The 19,655-nt window shown below is 40.1% G+C and overlaps 1 protein-coding gene across 9 annotated transcripts in view; it reads right to left on the reverse strand.

Annotated features, from left to right (window-relative positions):
- Positions 1-19,655, reverse strand: part of LOC128511542 (calmodulin-binding transcription activator 1-like) — a 259,680-nt gene that overhangs the window by 39,818 nt on the left and 200,207 nt on the right. For all 9 annotated transcript variants that reach the window (XM_053484454.1, XM_053484452.1, XM_053484453.1 and 6 more), the window contains exon 5: positions 14,807-14,878. In XM_053484454.1, coding sequence (XP_053340429.1) covers positions 14,807-14,878 — 72 coding nt within the window. The remainder of the gene's footprint in view (positions 1-14,806; positions 14,879-19,655) is intronic.

The following is a 19,655-nucleotide window of genomic DNA, read 5'->3' on the forward strand; positions in this document are numbered from 1 at the left end:
AAGGTTATTAGGATTTAAATTACAGGTTAAGACTTAAAAGCTTAAAATTACACGGAGTGACACAACTTCGAAAACGTATTTCGAAAACTTTCTATACACCGAGGGCAGTGGGCGTGGCAATGCTGGAGATTGAACCTTGTGTATATGTGTGTGTGTGTGTGTGTGTGTGTGTGTGATTTCTATCATAATGTATTTTTGTATCTGGCTCTTGCCAGTCTGTGTGTGGTGTGTTCGCAGGAGACCCGGGGCTGTTTAATAGCTGCATGGTTGCACTTCATACAAAATGTATATCTGTTCTTATACAGTATATATGTGTGTGTGTGTGCAATGCAATGCTCTAGGCTGTGTTTAATAGCTGGCCTGGCTGCAAAGTGTGTGTGATGATAGATAGCATTGTGTGACCATCATTAAGCAGGCCGCTGCCCAGGGCACCGCAGTCACACACACACACACACACACATACAAACACACATACATTTCAAGGGCAATTTCCCTCACACACGCTGAGGGCTTTATGTACATGGACAATGATATGTGTGTGTGTGTAGGTGCTGTGCATTTAAAACCTATACAGCAGGCCATCTTTACCTGGGAACCGGTGTGCCAACTAGACACACACACACACACACACACGCTCGGCTGTGCTGCCTTCTCTACAGTAAGTATATATATGAAAGTTAGAGACTAAGAGTGCTCGTTTAAGGATCGGATCCTGGCTTTATTAGCCTAATGAATGTGATTATGAAGGGTTTTGGGGGAAGTGTTCTCCCTCAGAGTGGAGCTGTCTGATGCTGGGCACTGGGCTCATGATAACCATGGTGCCAGGCTGGTTTCTTTCCGATAAACTGAAGCACCGAGTCGATAAGATCCAGACGTTTCACCTGCAATCTTCCATCAGCTGTCTTCAGAGCACATAATGGAATAAAAGAGCTGCGTTCTCAGAAGCGCTTTCACCACCCCGAGAGAGAGAGAGAGAGAGAGAGAGAGAGAGAGAGAGGGAGGGAGAGAAAGAGAGAGATTCTTAAATCGAAATGCTCTGACAGTCCTGAGGGGGCGATGTTGGTTAAAAAAAAAAAAAAAAAAAAAAAAAGCAAAGGAAAAATAAAACAAGAAGGAAAATCCAATGCATAAAATTTGATTCGCTGCTTTATGAAGAGCGGATATTTGATAGCTGTGAATGTATGTGTCAGACTAAATCTAGATCAAACACAGAGAAGAAAAAAAAAAAAAACCCTGCACGAGAAAAGCGGATCTCTTTCGGGGATTTTCTTGGAGAGGAAAAAATATATATTTTGACTAGCAATACAAAAAGCAAATATTATTCCGATGGCTCTATCTTCTCTCTTTTACTGAAATAGATATAAACATAGTCACACACATACACACACATGCACGCATGTGCACACATACGCACACACTCTGAGCTCCCGACAGGCATCTGCCACGGGACTAGAGATGGCTCTTAAACAAATGAGGAGATGTGAGAGATTTGGAATCGGCTGGTTGCGGCCTTCTGTGTCGTAATAGGAAATTAATTGAGGACATCAGTGTGGCATTAATCATTAAAGCACTGATGCTGAGATGGCACTTTGCTGAGCACGACTCACCACTCGCATTGCTCGCATTAAAAGTTTGCTCGCCGCTCCATGGAGACGAGGGATGGGGAAGGAGCGAGGACGGCTATGGGGATGAGGGGGAGATAGAGAGAGAGAGCGGAGACTGTGCATATACGCGAGAAATTGAGTGCTTGCGTGTGAGAGAGACGTTAACCGTGTGTGATGTACTGTGATGAACGTTTTTCAGGCTTATAATCGGTTATGGTGTAGAAAACGTGGCAGCTTGGGATATAAACCCGTTCTGGCCTGATTTTGGTCATAAGCTTTTTTTTCTTTTTTCTTTTCCAAGCAGCAAATGTTTGAATATTAATTAAAGCACTGATTAAGTCAGATTTTCAATAGGATAAAAAGAATCTTGACATAGACATAACACTCATATATGTAAATGTATACACTGTATTTTCCACGATAAACATAAATACTTCAGCATATAATACTTCAAAGATCTGGTAACGTACAGTATAGATACTAGGACTGTTGTATACTATAATATGTACTGATCAGCCATAACATTATGACCCCTGAAAAATGACATGAATAACGACGATTATCTTGTTACAGTGGTGCCCGGAAGTGGGTGTGATATATATATACATTACGCAGCAAGTAAGCATTTTGTCGCTGAAGTTAATGTGTTTTAAGTAAGGAAAAGTGGGCAAGTGTAAGGATTTGTGCGACTGTGACGAGGGCCAAATTATGATGTCTAGATGACGTATGTATGGCTGGGTCAGAGAAACTCCAAAATTACAGTTGGATGTTCCCGGTCTGCTGTGATCAAAGTGCTTCAAGGAAGGAAATCCAGTGGAAACCAAGAAAGGAAAACTTGTGACAAGGTTATAGGCTTCCAGGTGTCACTAATGCACTTGTAGAGTAAAGGCTATTCCGTCTGGTCCGTTCGCACAGAAGAGCTACAGTACTGATAAATCGTGTTTTCTTTTACATCATGTCATACATCATCAAGTATATACAAATACTGTATATAAAGTATTAAATAAAAAGTAAAGTTATAGATACTATAGAACAACTAAAGTAGCTTCTGTTAGTTTTCATCAGGTTGTGCAGTTTTTTTTTGTCTTTGCAGTGGCGTTACATCTCTGCTAAATAGCTAACTATCATATCAGGCGTGCTAACTAAGATTTCACCTAGCTTACAAGTCAGTTACAGTAATTGTTGCTTTAACCATCCTGCATGGCTTAGATATAAACATGTTCTTATCTTGAGCAGATAAAAAGGTTGTCAGATAACTCAGCTCGAGATATAAACCACTCTGACTTTTGTTGTAAAATATGATTCTGAACTTTTTAGAGCAGGAAATGTTTTGAATGTTAGTTAATGTACTGAATACAAAATTGTTTTATTGTAATTTCTAAAAAAAGGTATTTCAGTAAAACTTATAATAAGGCGAGATACCAACAAGCTACAACAGCCTTAGCTAATGTTGTTTAGCTGTCTGGTCTGTTAGTTTAAACACAAGTACCGCAAAATTTAAGCAAGCGGTTTATAAAAATATATACATATATAAGTTTTAATAAAATAATTTTATTTCCATAATGGAGTTATCGAGTTTTGCTAGCTAAACATGTTGTCAGTTGTAAGTATCTCCTGAAAATACTCACAGATATATGTGATGTGTACAGTATATGTGTCTGGCTGCTGCAGGTTTAACCACCACTTAGCATTATTAGCCACTGACAAGACACTTAGCCATGAGAGCGTCGGTTTAGCCGAATAGCTCCCGATTTTTAGTGCTAACCCATAATAATAATAATAATATTAATAAGCGGAAGAATAACCTCAATCTCATTCCTGAATAAAACTCCTGATAGATTCTCGGTCAGATCATAAACAGGTTTGCTAAGATACTCAGGTCTACTTTACAGACAGATTGGGTTTCCATAATCTCTAGATTGTTTTTTTTTATCCTTTTTTGTAAATATCTTAATAAGCTAAAAAAAATGTCAATAAATTTACATTTACTGTAAATACAGTTTCTGGAAATTCTGTGTATAAGAGCAAGGTGTGTGTGTGTGTGTGTGTGTGTGTGTGTGTGTTGGGGGAAGGTGCATTGGGAAAAGGCAGTATCTCTCTCGAGCTTTCTTGACCCACATCAGTCATTAAACTGCACTACTCGAGTCTTTGAAGCTGTCTGCTTTTGATGACATCATCTCCTTTATTGACGTATCAAAGCTGACATTCAGCCATGTCGCTCATGCAGACGGTGCATGCTCGCACACACACACACACACACACACACACACACACACACTTCTGACATCTGTCTTTTCATGATGGACTTATATTGAGAAAAGTGAGAGAAAAGGAGAGAGAGAGAGAGAAAGAGAGACAGACAGACAGACAGAACAATGGGGATCTCCATTTGTAACTGTCTGCGGTGAGATGCTAATTTATTTACAAAAGTAACACAAGGTGTAAGAAAAACAGTGTGTGAGAGAGAGAGAACATTGAGAGAATGTGAGAGAGACAGACAATGAGAAAGGGAGAAAGGATGTGAATGTGTGTAAAAGAGAGCGAGAGAGGAAGAGAGAGAGAGTGAAAAAACAGAAGAGTATGTGAGAGTTTTTTTTTTTTGTGTGTGTGTGTGTGTGTGTACGTGTGTGCTAGGGAGAAGAAGACAGAGAGAATGTGTGTGTACAGATGACCCCAAAGTGATTTTATCTCCATGTTCTGCTTTGAAATTTACACTGCTTATAAGCATACAACACACACACACACACACACACACACACACACACACACACACACACACACACACACACACACACACACACTTTCCTAATGCATCCTAATTTCCTCCTTCCTCTTGTATGAAAATCAGAGAAGAGAAGAATAGATGGCACTTATGATTTACGTCATCTTCTTTTTCTTTTCTTCTTCTTATTACACACACACACACACACACACACACACACACACACACACACACACACACAGGAGAGGTATTACAATTTAAATCTGCAACAGGAAGTTTTTATTTATTTATTGTAATTTAATGTAATGTATAATTTTCTATACCTGTGCTCCGACAGTTCCTCTCCCTCAGCTCCATAACTGTTCATAACTGATATTTTGGTAAAGATACGCTGTATGTATGTGTGTATGTATGTGTGTGTGTGTATGTATGTATGTATGTATGTATGTATGTATGTATGTATGTATGTATGTATGTATGTATGTGTGTGGGGGCCTCCGAGTGGTAAAGTGCTCGCCCTATCATCCAGAGATCGCTAGTTTGATTCCCGGGTGATGCTGTAACCTCTTGCAGCCGGAGGTCTTGAGAGAGCTGATTGGCCGAACTCTCTCAGTGCGGAGGGATGAGAGGTACTTTGTGCTCCCACATTAATCACGGCTCTACAGCCAATAGGGGGGGTCTGTGAGCTCATGCAGGCGAAAGGAGTGAATAGCGCTGTCCTCCGAGTGTGTTACTCTGCCCCCAACAGTATGTGAGCGAGCAGTTAGAAAAGATGTGGTCGGCTAGCGTCGCGTGGTTCAGAGAAAACACGTGATAGTCTTCGGCCCTCCCGACTGTGTGGTAGTAATAGCCTTAATGTGGGAGCCCCCTAGTGACGGGGAGGTGTTGGACATGACTAAATTAGGGAGAAAACCTGGGGAAAGAAATGTGTGTATGTGTGTGTATATATGTGTGAGTGTAACCTGCTTCTCCCCCTATGCTGGTGACACTTGACCACACCGCTCTACCACAACAGGCTTGTGAGAAAAAGACGGTTCCCTTTCAAAAGCTACACTTTCAAAAGCTGCCGCGTGAAAACGCTATGGGAACATCTTTCTGTGTTGCCACTTGTAAAGCATGTGTGTAACAAACACGCCAAATCTTGGCATATATAACCTCAGGTGACATCATCTGATGAAGCGCACCTGCAGATTATAAATAGGAGTGAACCGAAAACATTCCTCAGATCTTTTTGTCCTCAGGACCGTATTGTGATTGCGTGTGATGTGTGCAAGCAAATTATTATTATTATTATTATTATTATTAAGTATTAACTCACAGATAGGGTGGAGTTTCTTGTGAATAGATAGGAAAGACATACTCTCGCTCCTGCGAGTATGGAGGAGTTACTAATGAATGCAATCGATCGATCCGCAGAAGCGGATTTTTTTCCGCTCAAAAAAGGTAATAAATAAAAATTGGCCGGGGGAGGAGCCTCAGCGGCACTCTCTCTCTCTCTCTTTCTCTTTTTTTTGGCAACCTTCATGCAGAGTTAACTCTTTCATGGAATAGCCTTATTCATCCTGTGTTTTTCATGCCATCAAATTCGATTTATTCAAATATCGTTAATGCGAAGGCGCGGTTATATGATGATGTCGCTTGTGGGCTATCTCTCTCCTGGGACATCATCCTCCCTGAAGAAGCACACACTCCCCACCAAGCCGCGTGGACTGATATCTTCCCTGGTGGGGAAAAGCTTTAGGCAGCTGATTAGGCTGGTGCTCTACTGCACACCATGGTGATTTTGCAGGCTTACCAGGCTGACCTGCTGAAGGACTTAAGCACTGGCGGGGCTCTTCAAAGCTGTTCCCCTGTTTCCTACGGCTTGTTTGGCGACGCCGTTAACGTCACCACTAGGTTTGGAATGTGAAATTACTTGAACAAGCCTTCGGGAAATTTCTTCCCCGCTGTAGAAGAAGTTCTGAGGCTTATTCGCCCAGGACCATGGGGGTGGCTCCCCCAGAAGAGGGGCGCTTAGAATTCCTCTCAAGGAGGAAGTATTCTTCCTGGCACCCCCAGAAGGTCGGTGTTCTTGCTCCGCCACCACTGGTGTTTTGATCTCCCCCGGTCTCCAAGAAATGTTAGTTTTTTGGTCTTTTCCTGCCATGTTTTAGGATGCCGAACATCTAACACCCCCCGTCCAACTACTAAGACTTTTGCCCCTTTTGAAGAAACTGCCAAGTATATCTCCTTGGGTACTAAGCACTGTAGTGAGAGGTACAAGATCCAGTTCTCACATTGCCTTCTGCGTTTCAACGCCGTGGTCTCCACTTCCGTCAAACCGGAAAGGGCGCATCTGCTGACTCTGGAGTTTCAGACATTGCTGGAAAAAGGGGCCATAGAACATGTTCCTCTACCAGACAGAGAGTTAGTCTACTACAGTCGGGATTTCTTGGTTCCCAAGAGGAACGGGGGGCTGCGTCTGATTTTAGATCTTCGCGAGCTGACCCGCTATTCAAAAAATGGTGACTGTCAATGTGATTGTTTCTCAAATCCAACCAAGAGATTGGTTTGTGACAATCAATCTGAAGGACGCATATTTTCATAGAAATATTGCCACAACACAGGAAGTTCCTGAGGTTCGCTTTTGAGGGCGAAGCTTACCAGTACCGCACATTAGATGACTGGCTGATTCTGGCTCAGTCTCAGAAGCTAGCGCTTCGACATCGGGATGTCGTCCTAGCGGCGGCGTTGGTATTCTCGTTTCCATAGCGTTTTCACGCAGCATCGAGGGTAGCTTTTGAAAGCTACCAATTCCGCACTGCTTGCGTGAATGGACATCCTTTCAGACAAAAATTAATCTGAGGAATGTTTCCGGTTCACTCCTATATAAAACCTGCAGGTATGCTTCATCCGATGACGTCACCTGACTGAGGCTATATATGCCAAGATTTGGCGTGTTTGATACACACATGCTTCACAATTGTCAACACAGAAAGATGTTCCCATAGAGGTTTTACTCGTTCCCGCCTTTTCAGGGAACAGGGTTACAGTAAAGTAACCCGAGATGTTTATCAGGGATATAACATAAGTGAGAAGTTGTCTCTTCGACGATGCACAACATTAAATCTACTGTATAAACTATATGACACTTTATATTTAACATTTAACTGTCGTGTTTTAAAAAACAATAGTTCAAGTAACCTGTGATTTATTTTTTCTTGAATCTCATACCCAGTGTAGCTACAAAGCTCTTAGGCGGGGCGAAGGTGAAATACGAGGGTGCTACAGTATGTAAGCCAAGCGATAACAACGATTATATACAAATACAGAGGGAGCTGTGACGACCAACAATCATGGCCCGTCTAAGACATATCACACTGTAGCTGTTGAAGTAGCTTGTCAGCGCTAATCGCAATACACTGTACTATAGGTAACTCATTGTAGTTACTCTTAGGTGCTAAAATAATTACTCTGTAGCTTTCCGTGGGACTGATTGAATAGAAGACTCGTCCCCAATTACTGTACCTCGGACCAGTACTTGGCCACAAAGAAGAAGTTTAAAAATATATACACTCTACCTAAAATGGGTAAAGAACAGGTGTCTCTGAAGATCTTCCTTAAAAAAAGGAAAATGCTCAATAATGAGACAGCAGATGAGACTCTGAGACAAAGAAGACGCTAAGAGTTCTACCTAAATTACAAGTTTATCCCAACATGCTATATACAATAGTGTGGCCTTAAAAGTGTGTTTGAGACAACTTGAGACAATTTTTTAGAGTTTGAGACAATCCTGAGGTCTTCTTAAAGCACTAAAAACTCTGTTTCCATTTCCACCAAGCTATTTTTGTGAGAAAGTAAGTTGTTGGAAATGCTGTCTGCAGTGAAAAAAAAAATGACAGAAAACAAAATGACAACTGGACATAAAGAATACACTTCGGATGTGATTGTCTCTCATCACTCCTAGATGGGATTGTCTCTCCGCAGGAAAAGAAGCTCTCGTCTAACACTTATTCTGCGTTATGCCATGTTTTATTTATTCTGCATTTTATTATTCTTTGTTAGGAGCGTGCAATGGCCACTCAGTGAACAAATTATCTTAAATAAAACTAGTCAAAAAGGTCGCACATGATAGGAGACAGACAGGTCTATGCAAGCACACTGCGGACCTACAAGTTATGCATTTCCTCCAAAAAAAAACTCACCCTGTGACCCAAAGCCAGGTCAGGCACTGTCAAATCATACGAATAACCACGACTCAACACAAATTTGTAAATTCAAAGCAACAAAAAATCACTAGCGTTTTCCTGACTTCTCGCCCACGTCGCCATAAAAAAAAAAACTCGCGTGAGTGTTATATTTCTATCACACCAGTCCAGACGCACTCCTCCAGTCTCACACAGAGGTCAGGTGACCTTTTTTATGCTTTCTAAAAATAACAAACTACTGTAAGTAACTAAAGAGAAAAAGAAATAGCACACTTCATATTCATACGGTAATGTTTGTGCTCATTATGGATAGTTTTCATATTTAATTACAAACACACTCTCCTCCACATGAACAACAAAAACAAAAGGATATCTACTCATCTGCTTCAGCACACGACCTGAGTATAAACCTCCATCACACATGACTTTGGGACACGAGGAGGGGAAAAAAAAGTTCTCTCTCTTTCTCTGTCACACACACACACACACACACACACCCTGAGTGACCCTGAGCACGCCCCACTTCCCATCCTTCATCGCATTGATCTCTGGAAGAAAGAAGAGAAGGAAAGATCTTGAAAGTGAAGAGGACACGAATCTTGCATGTGGACACCAGGGGAATGGAGGGAATAAAAAAACACCCAAAAAAAACCCCAACAAAATGCTTACTAGCGTAAACGAGAAGCCGAGGTGCGTGACAGCCTTTTAATTGCTTCATTACCGTAATTAATTTGCTCTCTTTTCAATTAGCGCTGGGGATATTGTGATGGGCTTTTTTTTAAGTAATGTTTTGTAGCTTTTTCTTCTCCACTTCTATTTCATTCTCTCTCCTTTCTCTTTTCTTTATTTCTCTTTTAAGTACAAAGTGTGCTTTAATGGCACTGGTGTACAGTAGCTCACATCCAGCACAAGCAAACCCTCGATCCTGATTGGGCAGAAAGTGTTATTAATTCTCTATAACAGCAGCTCTGTTATGGCGTTTTGCTGTAGCATAAAAGAAAAAAAAAACACTTTGTGGTTTTCTGTTATAGGGGGAAAAAAAGTCAGCTTCACCACAGTAACAGTGACTCAACTTTGTCTCACTGCCCCATCGTTGATTAATTGTCTAGAAAAGCACAACGCAGAGTGTTTTATTCTCTCTCTCTCTCTCTCTCTCTCTCTCTCTCTCACACACACACACAGACACACTGCTATCTGACAGGTTCTAGAATGCATTATGTGTGGAGAAATACCTAATGGTTCATCCACTCTGTTAGGCGAGGACGTCTGTGCTAATAACACACTGGCTCCATGGCTGGCCACGCCTGTCTGCGGTATCAGACAGAACGGTCTCAGGAGGATCTGTGTGTGTTTGTGTTCACAAGTGTGTGTGTGTGTGTGTGTGTATGTGTGTGGATGCATAAGATATGTCTGTCTGTCTAAGTGTAACTTCCGAAGCTAGTGCACGGTTTTAAAACACAATCGCACAACTTTCAGGACTTTGTTATCAAGCCAGCTCTACGATGCTACAGCTGTAAGAAAACTGAAGGCACTGCTTTATTCGTCTAAACGCATTCTCACACACTCTATCTGTGTTTGTGTTTATAGTCTTGATTGTATCTCTATTTTGAGACAGTGATAAAAGTAGCTTTTATAACCAATCAGATTTTGTTCTCCAGTGTTTCCTAAGACCAAGCTCTGCCTTTCGTGACTTTCTGACTCGTAATGGACATTTAGCGAGTGGAACGCCTGATCCTTGAAAATCGACAGATATCTTGTCACCAACTTGGGGAAAAAATGCATCAGTCAGTGGGAACTGTACACACAATCATTCACCAACACCACTTGTAAATGAACTTAACTTAGCTGGCGGTTCTGACCTCGCTTCAAGCCATTTACACATGTTTGGGCCATAAAGGAGTTCCTGGGAGGCCAGCTTTTCAGACGTGATGCAGGCGGACCGATCAAAGCTCTGGCGTACGGAGAAAACTTTCTACTTTAATGTTATCCTCGAACTAGTGTAACTCTGGGATAAGTGCATTAGTGTATCAGGGGATTAGATGGAAAAAAATAAAGAGAGTTTTTACTCTCTGTGTTCTCTTATTCTGCACAAACACAAGTCAATAAAAGAGGACAAAGTCACATTCACGAATCAGTGATTGTGCAATTGAGGCATGTGACCGATGTCTGAATGCATTTGCTTTGGTGCAAAAACAATGGGAACTGATCCTCGGCTGGGGGAAAATAATAAGAAACGAACCAAAACAACTGAGAATCGCTGTGTTTACATGGACCCTAATATTCCACTAAAAATGGGAATAATCACCCCATCTGTAAAAAATGGTGCATCATGTATACATCCCAATTCTGACCTGATCCGACCCGATCCGAATGAATTTTTTTAGTGGAAATGAGGGTGGGTTTGTGTGTGTAAACTTTGATTATCGGTTGGGTAAATATTAGCCATGTAAACACTTGATCTTATCTCTCTTGTTGAAATATAGTCTTTCTGCTCATGTTTGCTCCCTGTGGGGGAAACATTAGGTGAGGAGAGCCTCTGCCCCTGTCACAGATAAAGCTAAATTCAAGTGGACTACAGTACAGTAGATAACAGAGGAGGTTATACTGTATATCAGAAAAGATGGAAAGGAAAACCAAACTACAAACTTCTTCTTCATGTGACTTTTTTCTTGAGCACATTTCTTGCTCATTACACGACTCCCTTTGTGTTACTTCTTACTGTTTGAAGTCTTCCATATTATTCTAAGATTAGACACTGAAAAGACGAGAGAGAGTGAGCAAGTTTCATTCCATCCTTGGCAGAAGAGCATGAAGGACATTCGAGGGTAAGAAAGTCCCTTGTCCTTCTGCACCCCGTCCTCATGCTGCTTGCTTCCCTTAACGCTCGAGCGGCTTCGTGCCCTTCGACGGTGGTAAATAAATTCCCTCTCATAAAAGATGCAGGCGACACGCTGTGCCGTGGTAAACAGTAATCATGTAGCCTGCCATTCAGGCCATGGTGACTAATGCGTGTCTTTCACGTGTGCACTGGCTCAAGTCAAACATCTCAATGAATAAATAAGTGCATTTTTACCTCCCACTGTAGCACAGGAGCATGCACTTTATATACACTTTACACCTTACTGGTGCCATTACGTTGACAATGTCCAAAAACCTACAGCACGTTGCTAGGTTTTATTAGCCGCAAAACATTAGTTTTTTACCTCATCAGAAGTCAAGGACGCATCTTTGAGTCACCGGAGCCCCTAAATTTGTTCTTGAACTGCTATGATTTACAGAAACCATAAGATCATAAAGACGTTTGTCGGAGTTCATTATGGCTCGTCATGATTCGAGAGAAATTGTAGCCATCAAATAATGTAGTTGCCATCTAAAGAACATTGTGCCGGTTGGTGAAGTTATTTGAAGGTAGATTACAGCAGTTAGTAGATTTCATATGTGGTTGGTAAATTTCATAAATGTTGCTCAGACTTTGTAAATGGTTCGTCGAATTTTGATGTTTCGTTGACTTTGTAGGTGGTTTGAAGACTTCATAGGTGATTCATAGACTTTGTATGTGTTTCGTAGACTTCACAGATGGTTTACAGACTTTGTAAGACTTAATAGGTTTGTAAACTTTGTATTTCTTCAGAAGACTTTTTGGTGGTTTGTAAACTTTGTAGTTGGTCCATAGTATGTATAGGTGGTTTGTAGACTTTATATGTGGTTTCTAAATCTTGTGTTTGTAAATCTTGGACTTTATAGGTCGTTTATAAACTTTGTGAGTAGTTTGTAGACTTCATACATGTTTCTCAGACTTCATAGGTTGTTGCAACATCTGTTGGTGTTTCCTAAACTGTATAGATGGTGATTAGTGATTAGTAGAATTCATAGGTTGTTAGAAAACTTGTTTGTAAGCTTTGTACATGTTTAGAAGACTTTATTGGTGTTTCGTAAATGCCGTAGATGTTTTGGAGACTATGTATGTGTTTCATTAGACTAGGTGGTTTGTTAACTCCTTAGGTGGCTGAAATTCATATTTGTTTGGAAGATTTTGTAGTCTTTTTAAACATTATAGATGTTTACAAGATTTAGAAACCAGATATGAAGTCTACAAACCACCTACACATGCTATGGTTTGTGAACTCCTTAGGTGGTTTGTAGTCTTCCTAGATGTTTAAAAAAACTTGGTAGGTAGTTTGTAAAGGTTAGTGGTGGTTCTTAGACTTCATATGAGTTTTGGAGACTGCATAGGTGCTTTGTATAAAATTTTTGGTCATTGGCATGAGACTGGCGTGATCTGTAGTGGACTTGTATGTGATTAGATCAAAGTTGTAGGTACATTGTACAATTTTTGTAATGTGGAGCCATCAGTCCAGAGCAAATTGAAATGTGGAAAGGAGGTGAAGAGCCGTGTGCAGGCAGGTTGGAAAATAGGTGGAGAAAAGTGTATCAGCAAGAATGAAAAGAAAGATGTACAAGACAGTGTTGAGACCACCGATGCTCTATGGCTTAGAGACTGAATGGCACTGAAGAAAAGACAGGAGGCAGAGTTGCTGGTAGTGGAGCTGAAGATGTTGAGGTTCTCCTTGGGAGTGACAAGGATGGATAGGATCAAGAATGAGTCTATCAGAGGGACAACCAATGTTAGATGTTTTGGAGATAAAGTCAGAGAGGCCAGATTGAGGTGGTTTGGACATGTTCAGAGGAGAGATGGTGAATATATCGGTAGAAGGATGCTGAGGTTGGAACTGCCAGGCAGGAGGTCTAGAGGAAGACCAAAGAGGAAAAAGGGGCTTGTAGGTGAGTTCAATACACTGATGCAGGTGTCAATCATGTCATTTATTTTTGAGCAAGTTTTCATGTACTGTGATATTGTGATGCGGAGCTTCTTCGCAAAAAGTTTAAAGAGTTCATGCTGAAAAATATTTATCACTAACTTCCAGTTTTTCATGATTCACTCTGCCTTTGTCATATTTCTTTCTGATGTATCACAGGTTTCTGCCTTTTCAACAGTGTATGTACTAGTGTATGTGTGTGTGTGTATAGAGTCTGCACGGTCAGGCATCACTGGAGCGATCAGCACAATGGCCAGTGTTCTGTAACGTGTACACACACCTCACTCATTGCTAGCCAGCTAAAAAACAAGCTCTTTTTTTTAAACGCTCTTTGCCTTAATACCAATACATATTTAGTGTACTTGGATGGTTCTGTGCAGTTAGAGTATTATTGACACCTATTCATTTGTGAAATCTGAGCTCGAGTGATTGCTCCGGTGGATGGGAGTGTATTGATTGGGAGAAGCAGCGGCTGGGGCAGCGGTAATCATGTGTAAAACCACGTGTCAATCGACTGTTAGCTCCGTTTAATTTCACCACACATGATATATAAATGTTCTGTGTGTTTCGGGCATTGGGATAGATAAAACCTGAAGTGCAGATGAGCTGCTGGTCGCTCTTAATAATCTGCTTGAGATGTTATAGAATTGTGGAAAGCAATAGGAGGAACGGCCGAGTGCTTCAGGTCTCTCACTGACATTCTCGCTCGCTGCCATCAATCGTGTGCTTCAGACGGGCTGAGTGGAGAGAAAACTCTCCGTAAATCTATCATCGCCTCGAACCGAACCGCCGTTTAGAACAAGTGTGGACCACACGCTGGGTTTGCGTTTCATTTCCTTAGAAGATTTCTGCTTTCTTCATACAGTAACGCCTCGTCCACAGCAGCCTTCTTCTGCACAGGGTACAGAGGCAGAGCCGAGACACAGCAACAGAACAGTCTATTGCTGTCACACACACGCACACACACACACAAACATACACATTGCCTCTGGCAATAAAAAAAAGAAAACGGGTGAATGCGAGTGAAGAACACCAACATTCCTTATTCTCTCCTTCAATCTGTGCTAAAGCCATTTCATCTCTCTCACTCTTTCTCTTCCTACCGACAGATAGATAAACAGACTCACAGACAGATAGATACAGTAGATAGATAGATAGATAGATAGATAGATAGATAGATAGATAGATAGATAGATAGATAGATAGATAGATAGATAGATAGGAAAACAAATACATGGAGGAATAGATAAATAGGCAGACAGACAAGAAGACTATTTTATAAATAGATAACAAAGAGGTAGACAGATAGACAGGTAGGAAGACAGATAAATGGATAAATACTGACAGATAGACAGACAGATAGATAGATAGATAGATAGATGGATAGATAGATAGATGGATAGATAAACAGATAGATAGACAGATAGATAGATAGATAGATAGACAGATAGATAGACAGATAGATAGCAGTCTTACCTGGAGCAGCCAGTAACACCTGCGGTGGAAGGTGGGGATTATGGAGGAGTGGACGTAACAGCCGTACAGACACTGTAAAAACACACACACACACGCACACGCACACACACACACACACACACACAAAGTTACTGAACACATTCTCTCTCTTTTTCCTCTGCACACATTCTGATTGATCATTAATGCAGTTCGTCATGCACAGCTCCACAGTGAGCAGAGATGAGTGTGTGAGCAGGAAACCAAACATCTCACTGCAAGGCTGAAGACAGAACTCCGATCTCATCATCATCATCATCATGAGTTCTGGCTTCCCCACTCAATTAAACATGATGAACTGGGATTAGAGTGACGAGCTGAAGTCACTGAACTGCCTAATCTTATGTTTTGGTCTTTTGACTCTTTGGTTTGTTCAGTCTCTCATGTATTTATTCATTACCTGCTCTCTGTTAGACTGTAAATCACAGTGCACTAATATTAATGATTTAATGTTTATATTTATTTCTATATTTTTATTTATTTACCTTTAGTGATTCAAGGTTGATTATATTTACAAAGTTATTCATTTGGCTATTGATTGATTTAAATAATGTTGCATACATGTACTGTAGGTAGTAATTCAGGTAAAGTAAATTAAAATGGTTTAACACAAAAGAAAATCAAACATATTTAACTTCATTTACAGATAACATTTACATTTATATTAAACATACGTACAACAGTTAGTTCTGACCGAGTAATTTGATTGGATGAGTGGTTTGGTGATAATGGACAGTAACAGCACTGTAATGTATTACTCGGCATCCCAGGTGTCCCTACTATCATTATTTATGTCTAACTGTCGCAGCATGAGTGAAAGTAGGTCTGCAGTACTGAGGAGAGAGCAGCTGCCCGCCAAAACCCACATTCAAAACCAGTCACAGAAGCACTTTCAGCAAGAAAAAACCCCAATAACGGTATGTCACCATGAACAATATGCTGTCTCTATAGTTATCGCTTCTAAGCCATTCTGCATCGCCTCTGTGTTGTTTTTATTTAATCCTAACGTTACCTTCTTAAATATCTAACAACTAGCTTTTTTGCATAAAAGTATTAAAGCATAAAAGCATTATCACACTTTGGGTTGTGCTGTTGTACTGAACATCAGCACGGCTGTGATATCTTCTAATAAAAAAGCATATTAAATGGTGTACGTTTGGCGTCCCGTAGCATATGGTCATGGTCTAATGAATTCATGCCGAGTTTAGGCTTGTGTATGCTGCGTATGGATTATTAACCAATGTGAAGCAGAAACAGGGATTTTAAAATTTAAAATACAATTGTACATATTATTCATTTTCACAATAACTAGAAATAGCCTGCTTTCTGTCTATTTAAAATTATTATGTGCAATTAAAGTATAATTAAACTGGCTAGCTAGTAAAGAAGATACTGCTGGAGAAAAGCTGGATTATCAATTTTTTTTTTTTTTTTAAGTCCACATATGCATATATATATATATATATACAGTTTATATATAAAACTATTTGTTTCGTACTGTGCATCCCGTGTAGTTTTCATCTTTTTAATAAACATCTTGTTTCTAAATTGGCTGAATAATTTTTGAGTTTACAGTATTGCTAACTGCACCCCGTATATCCCAGCGTATCTGTCCCTCCCTGTGTCTCGTGTCCTTCTGAACTAGTCGATAGCAGGCGATCAACACTAATGCTATTTCCAGTTTTGGAATATGTGAGAATCCAGCCGCCTGAGCCGCTCGGGCCCCCGCTCACTTTAAACAGGCTCCAGATTACGGGAATTAATTGAATACGAAGGATGAGGTTTCAGTCTCGCTATCACTCATAACAGCACACTCAGCAAGTCAGAAAATAGAAAAGTGTGTAAATGAAAAGGTTTGCTTCCAAATATACACACCGCATGCATGCACAGATACATCCAGGAACATGGTACTGATTTGTGGAGCAGCACTTCGAAAGTCACTGCAGTGTGAATTAGTGCAACACACACACACACACACACACACAGAAGAAAGTCTGTCACTCCAGTGGACAGGTGCTGGTGTTTCACTCGAGTACACCTTCTAGACATGTGAGGTATGAAATCAAAACATGTTTTCACCCCACTGACTTTGTTTATTCCATTACAGCACCGTAATCCATCCTCAATCACACACACAGCATGAACAAGCACTCTACATTCGTATTCACACATGTCCGATGTCCGGAAACAAACACTCAGTGAAGTAAAAAAAAACTACAGTGAAGCAAAGTTATTGTTATCACCTTTAAGTTGATTTCAGCAGCAGTGTTTTATTCCTTTTACACTGCAGAAAAATCTCCGATTACAGTATTTCACTTAGAAAGGCACAGCATAATTGTTTTATTTAATTATAAGTACGCTTAATGTTGTGTAACATCCTTAGAGAATATTTATTTAGATGATGACAAATGTAGATAATGATTAATTTTGATAGTGAATCATCTAGATATTGACACATGTAGACAGTGATGTACTTTAATAATGATTTTTTTAATATAATGACATGTAGATAATGATTCATTTTGAGAGCAATGTTTTTTTTTTAAATACTGGTTAATTTATGAGGTCATATGTTTAGATAGTGATTCATACTGTATACTGTGGATAATGACCCTTTAGACAGTGATAACACATATAGACAATGATTTGATAGTGATTTATTTATGTATAACACAATAAGACATGTAGTTAGTCATTCATTTTGATAGTAATTCATTTAGTTAATGACATGCAGATTACAGTACAGGTTAATTTGCGATTGCCGATGGCGATTCATACACTGGACAATGACCCTTTAGAAAGTGACTCATTATAGATGACACATATGGACAAAGATTTAAGTTGATAGTGATTCATTTAGATAATAACATGAAGATAGTGATTTATTTTGATAGTGATTTGTTTCAATTTCGGTTCATTTAGATACCGGTTCACTTACGCACGTGGTTGATACATTTAGATAATGATGTGTAGAGACAGAACACATTGTTTTTGTTCTTACCTACGTTATAGCAGCAGATGTTTTCTCCTTATTGAAAATGTTCCCATGTCAGTGATTACATCTTTTTTATTCCGTTCACATCCGTCCTTAATTTGTAGATGTCTTGTGCTTAATGACCTTTCATATATTTTTTATATGGGAATTGCTTTAGCAAAGTGTTATGTAGAGGAGTGTATTTTGATAAAAAAAAATACTGTTATACATACACACACACACACACTAACAAAGTATTTTGTCCCCAGTCCCTAAGTCCCCAGTATTAAACAATCTCTTCCTTCAGGCAAGAGAGAGATCAAGGAAATGAGATAAACATAAATGTGGCGAAACCACTAAAACGCTGTGAAAACACTAAATCATTACAAAAGCACACGATCGAAGTGTTTGTGACTATGGCGAACGTGCCGTGCTCCCTTATCCTCGCTCAGCTGCGCCACACTGGCTGCATGGGCGTGTTTGGTAACAATGTGATTAAGAAATGACAGCGTCAGAGGCTATTATTTGCCGTCTGGGCCCCAGACAGATGCCAGAGTCTCACATGCTGGGCAATTAAAGCCTAATTACATTCACACGATCAGATCAGAACCAGCATGGTGTCTGAGAGCTGCTCCTACGCACTGTAACATGCTTTCACAGCCGGATGTAAGTGCATGAGCTTGCACACACACTCACACACACTCACACACACTCTCATACTCATATACACACATACACACATACACACAGCGGCCAAGGTGCCCTTCCATACTTTCCTTACAAGCCAAAAATTCTCTACTTCTGGATAAATCGTGTATTTAAGTCAAACTTCTTGATAGCACAAACGGCACTGCTGCAGTTAAACATATCTCTCTTGTGACATCACAGAGGGCGTGGATTCATGGTTAGTAATCAGGATATTAGATCAGGGTGATTGTCTTTATTGTATTCCAATGGTTTGGGTTTGAAGCCTGCATGCTGAAATGGATTCCAGTGTGATACAAGAACTGTCAAATTCTTTAAAAACATATTCAGAAATTGAAATGACTTACATTGTCGTGAAATAAAATAAACATTAACAGTATGATGTTATACACTATACATTGCAGTAACCTGAACTAGTCATTCATATCAAATAAACAACAGAAGGTGGAATTTGTGTTGCTTTGTAAATTCTTAGCAAGGAAATGTCTTAATCTCGTCTCAATCCTTTTTTATGTATTTAAACACAGCTGCTGATATTTATTGTAAAGTAACAAACTTTTGATTTTTAGTTGCACTGTTATCCAGGCTTCTGTTCTAGAAAATGAATCAATACCTTAATCTAGGATTTCACAGTGCAGTGATTTAACAGCACTGAAGACCCAAACCTTGTCGAAATGTTCCCAGAATGCTATCTAACAACATTTTACAAACATAGTTCTTAAATCATTACACAAATCTTGTTGAAGCTTTTACAGAACATTTCCCAGAACCCAAACCTCCAACAATGCTAACCATGACAGTTCGAGAACATTACCCAAACCATCCCAAAATGTTAACCACACCGTTCCGTGAATGTTGCCCGGACCTTCTCAAAGCATCCTAAGAACATTCTTCCTTCTTTGACCTAAAGCCGTTAGCTGAGTTGGTAGCTGAAGTTGATTTGCAGCGATTGGGTTGCGTTTAGACTCCGACAGCATTGTAAATGTACAAACAGACCTCGTCAGAGAATTGAATCTTATCTCGGAACTGCGTTTCAGAGATCTGTGTTGTTGAACCGGCCTGGTCCTTGCAGCAGCTCCTCATTGATTGGCTTTAATTAATTGAGTCTGATGCCACAATTATTTCTCGGTTAGA

Source organism: Clarias gariepinus, chromosome 23 (assembly GCF_024256425.1).
Source record: "Clarias gariepinus isolate MV-2021 ecotype Netherlands chromosome 23, CGAR_prim_01v2, whole genome shotgun sequence".
NCBI classification, from domain to species: Eukaryota; Metazoa; Chordata; class Actinopteri; order Siluriformes; family Clariidae; genus Clarias; species Clarias gariepinus.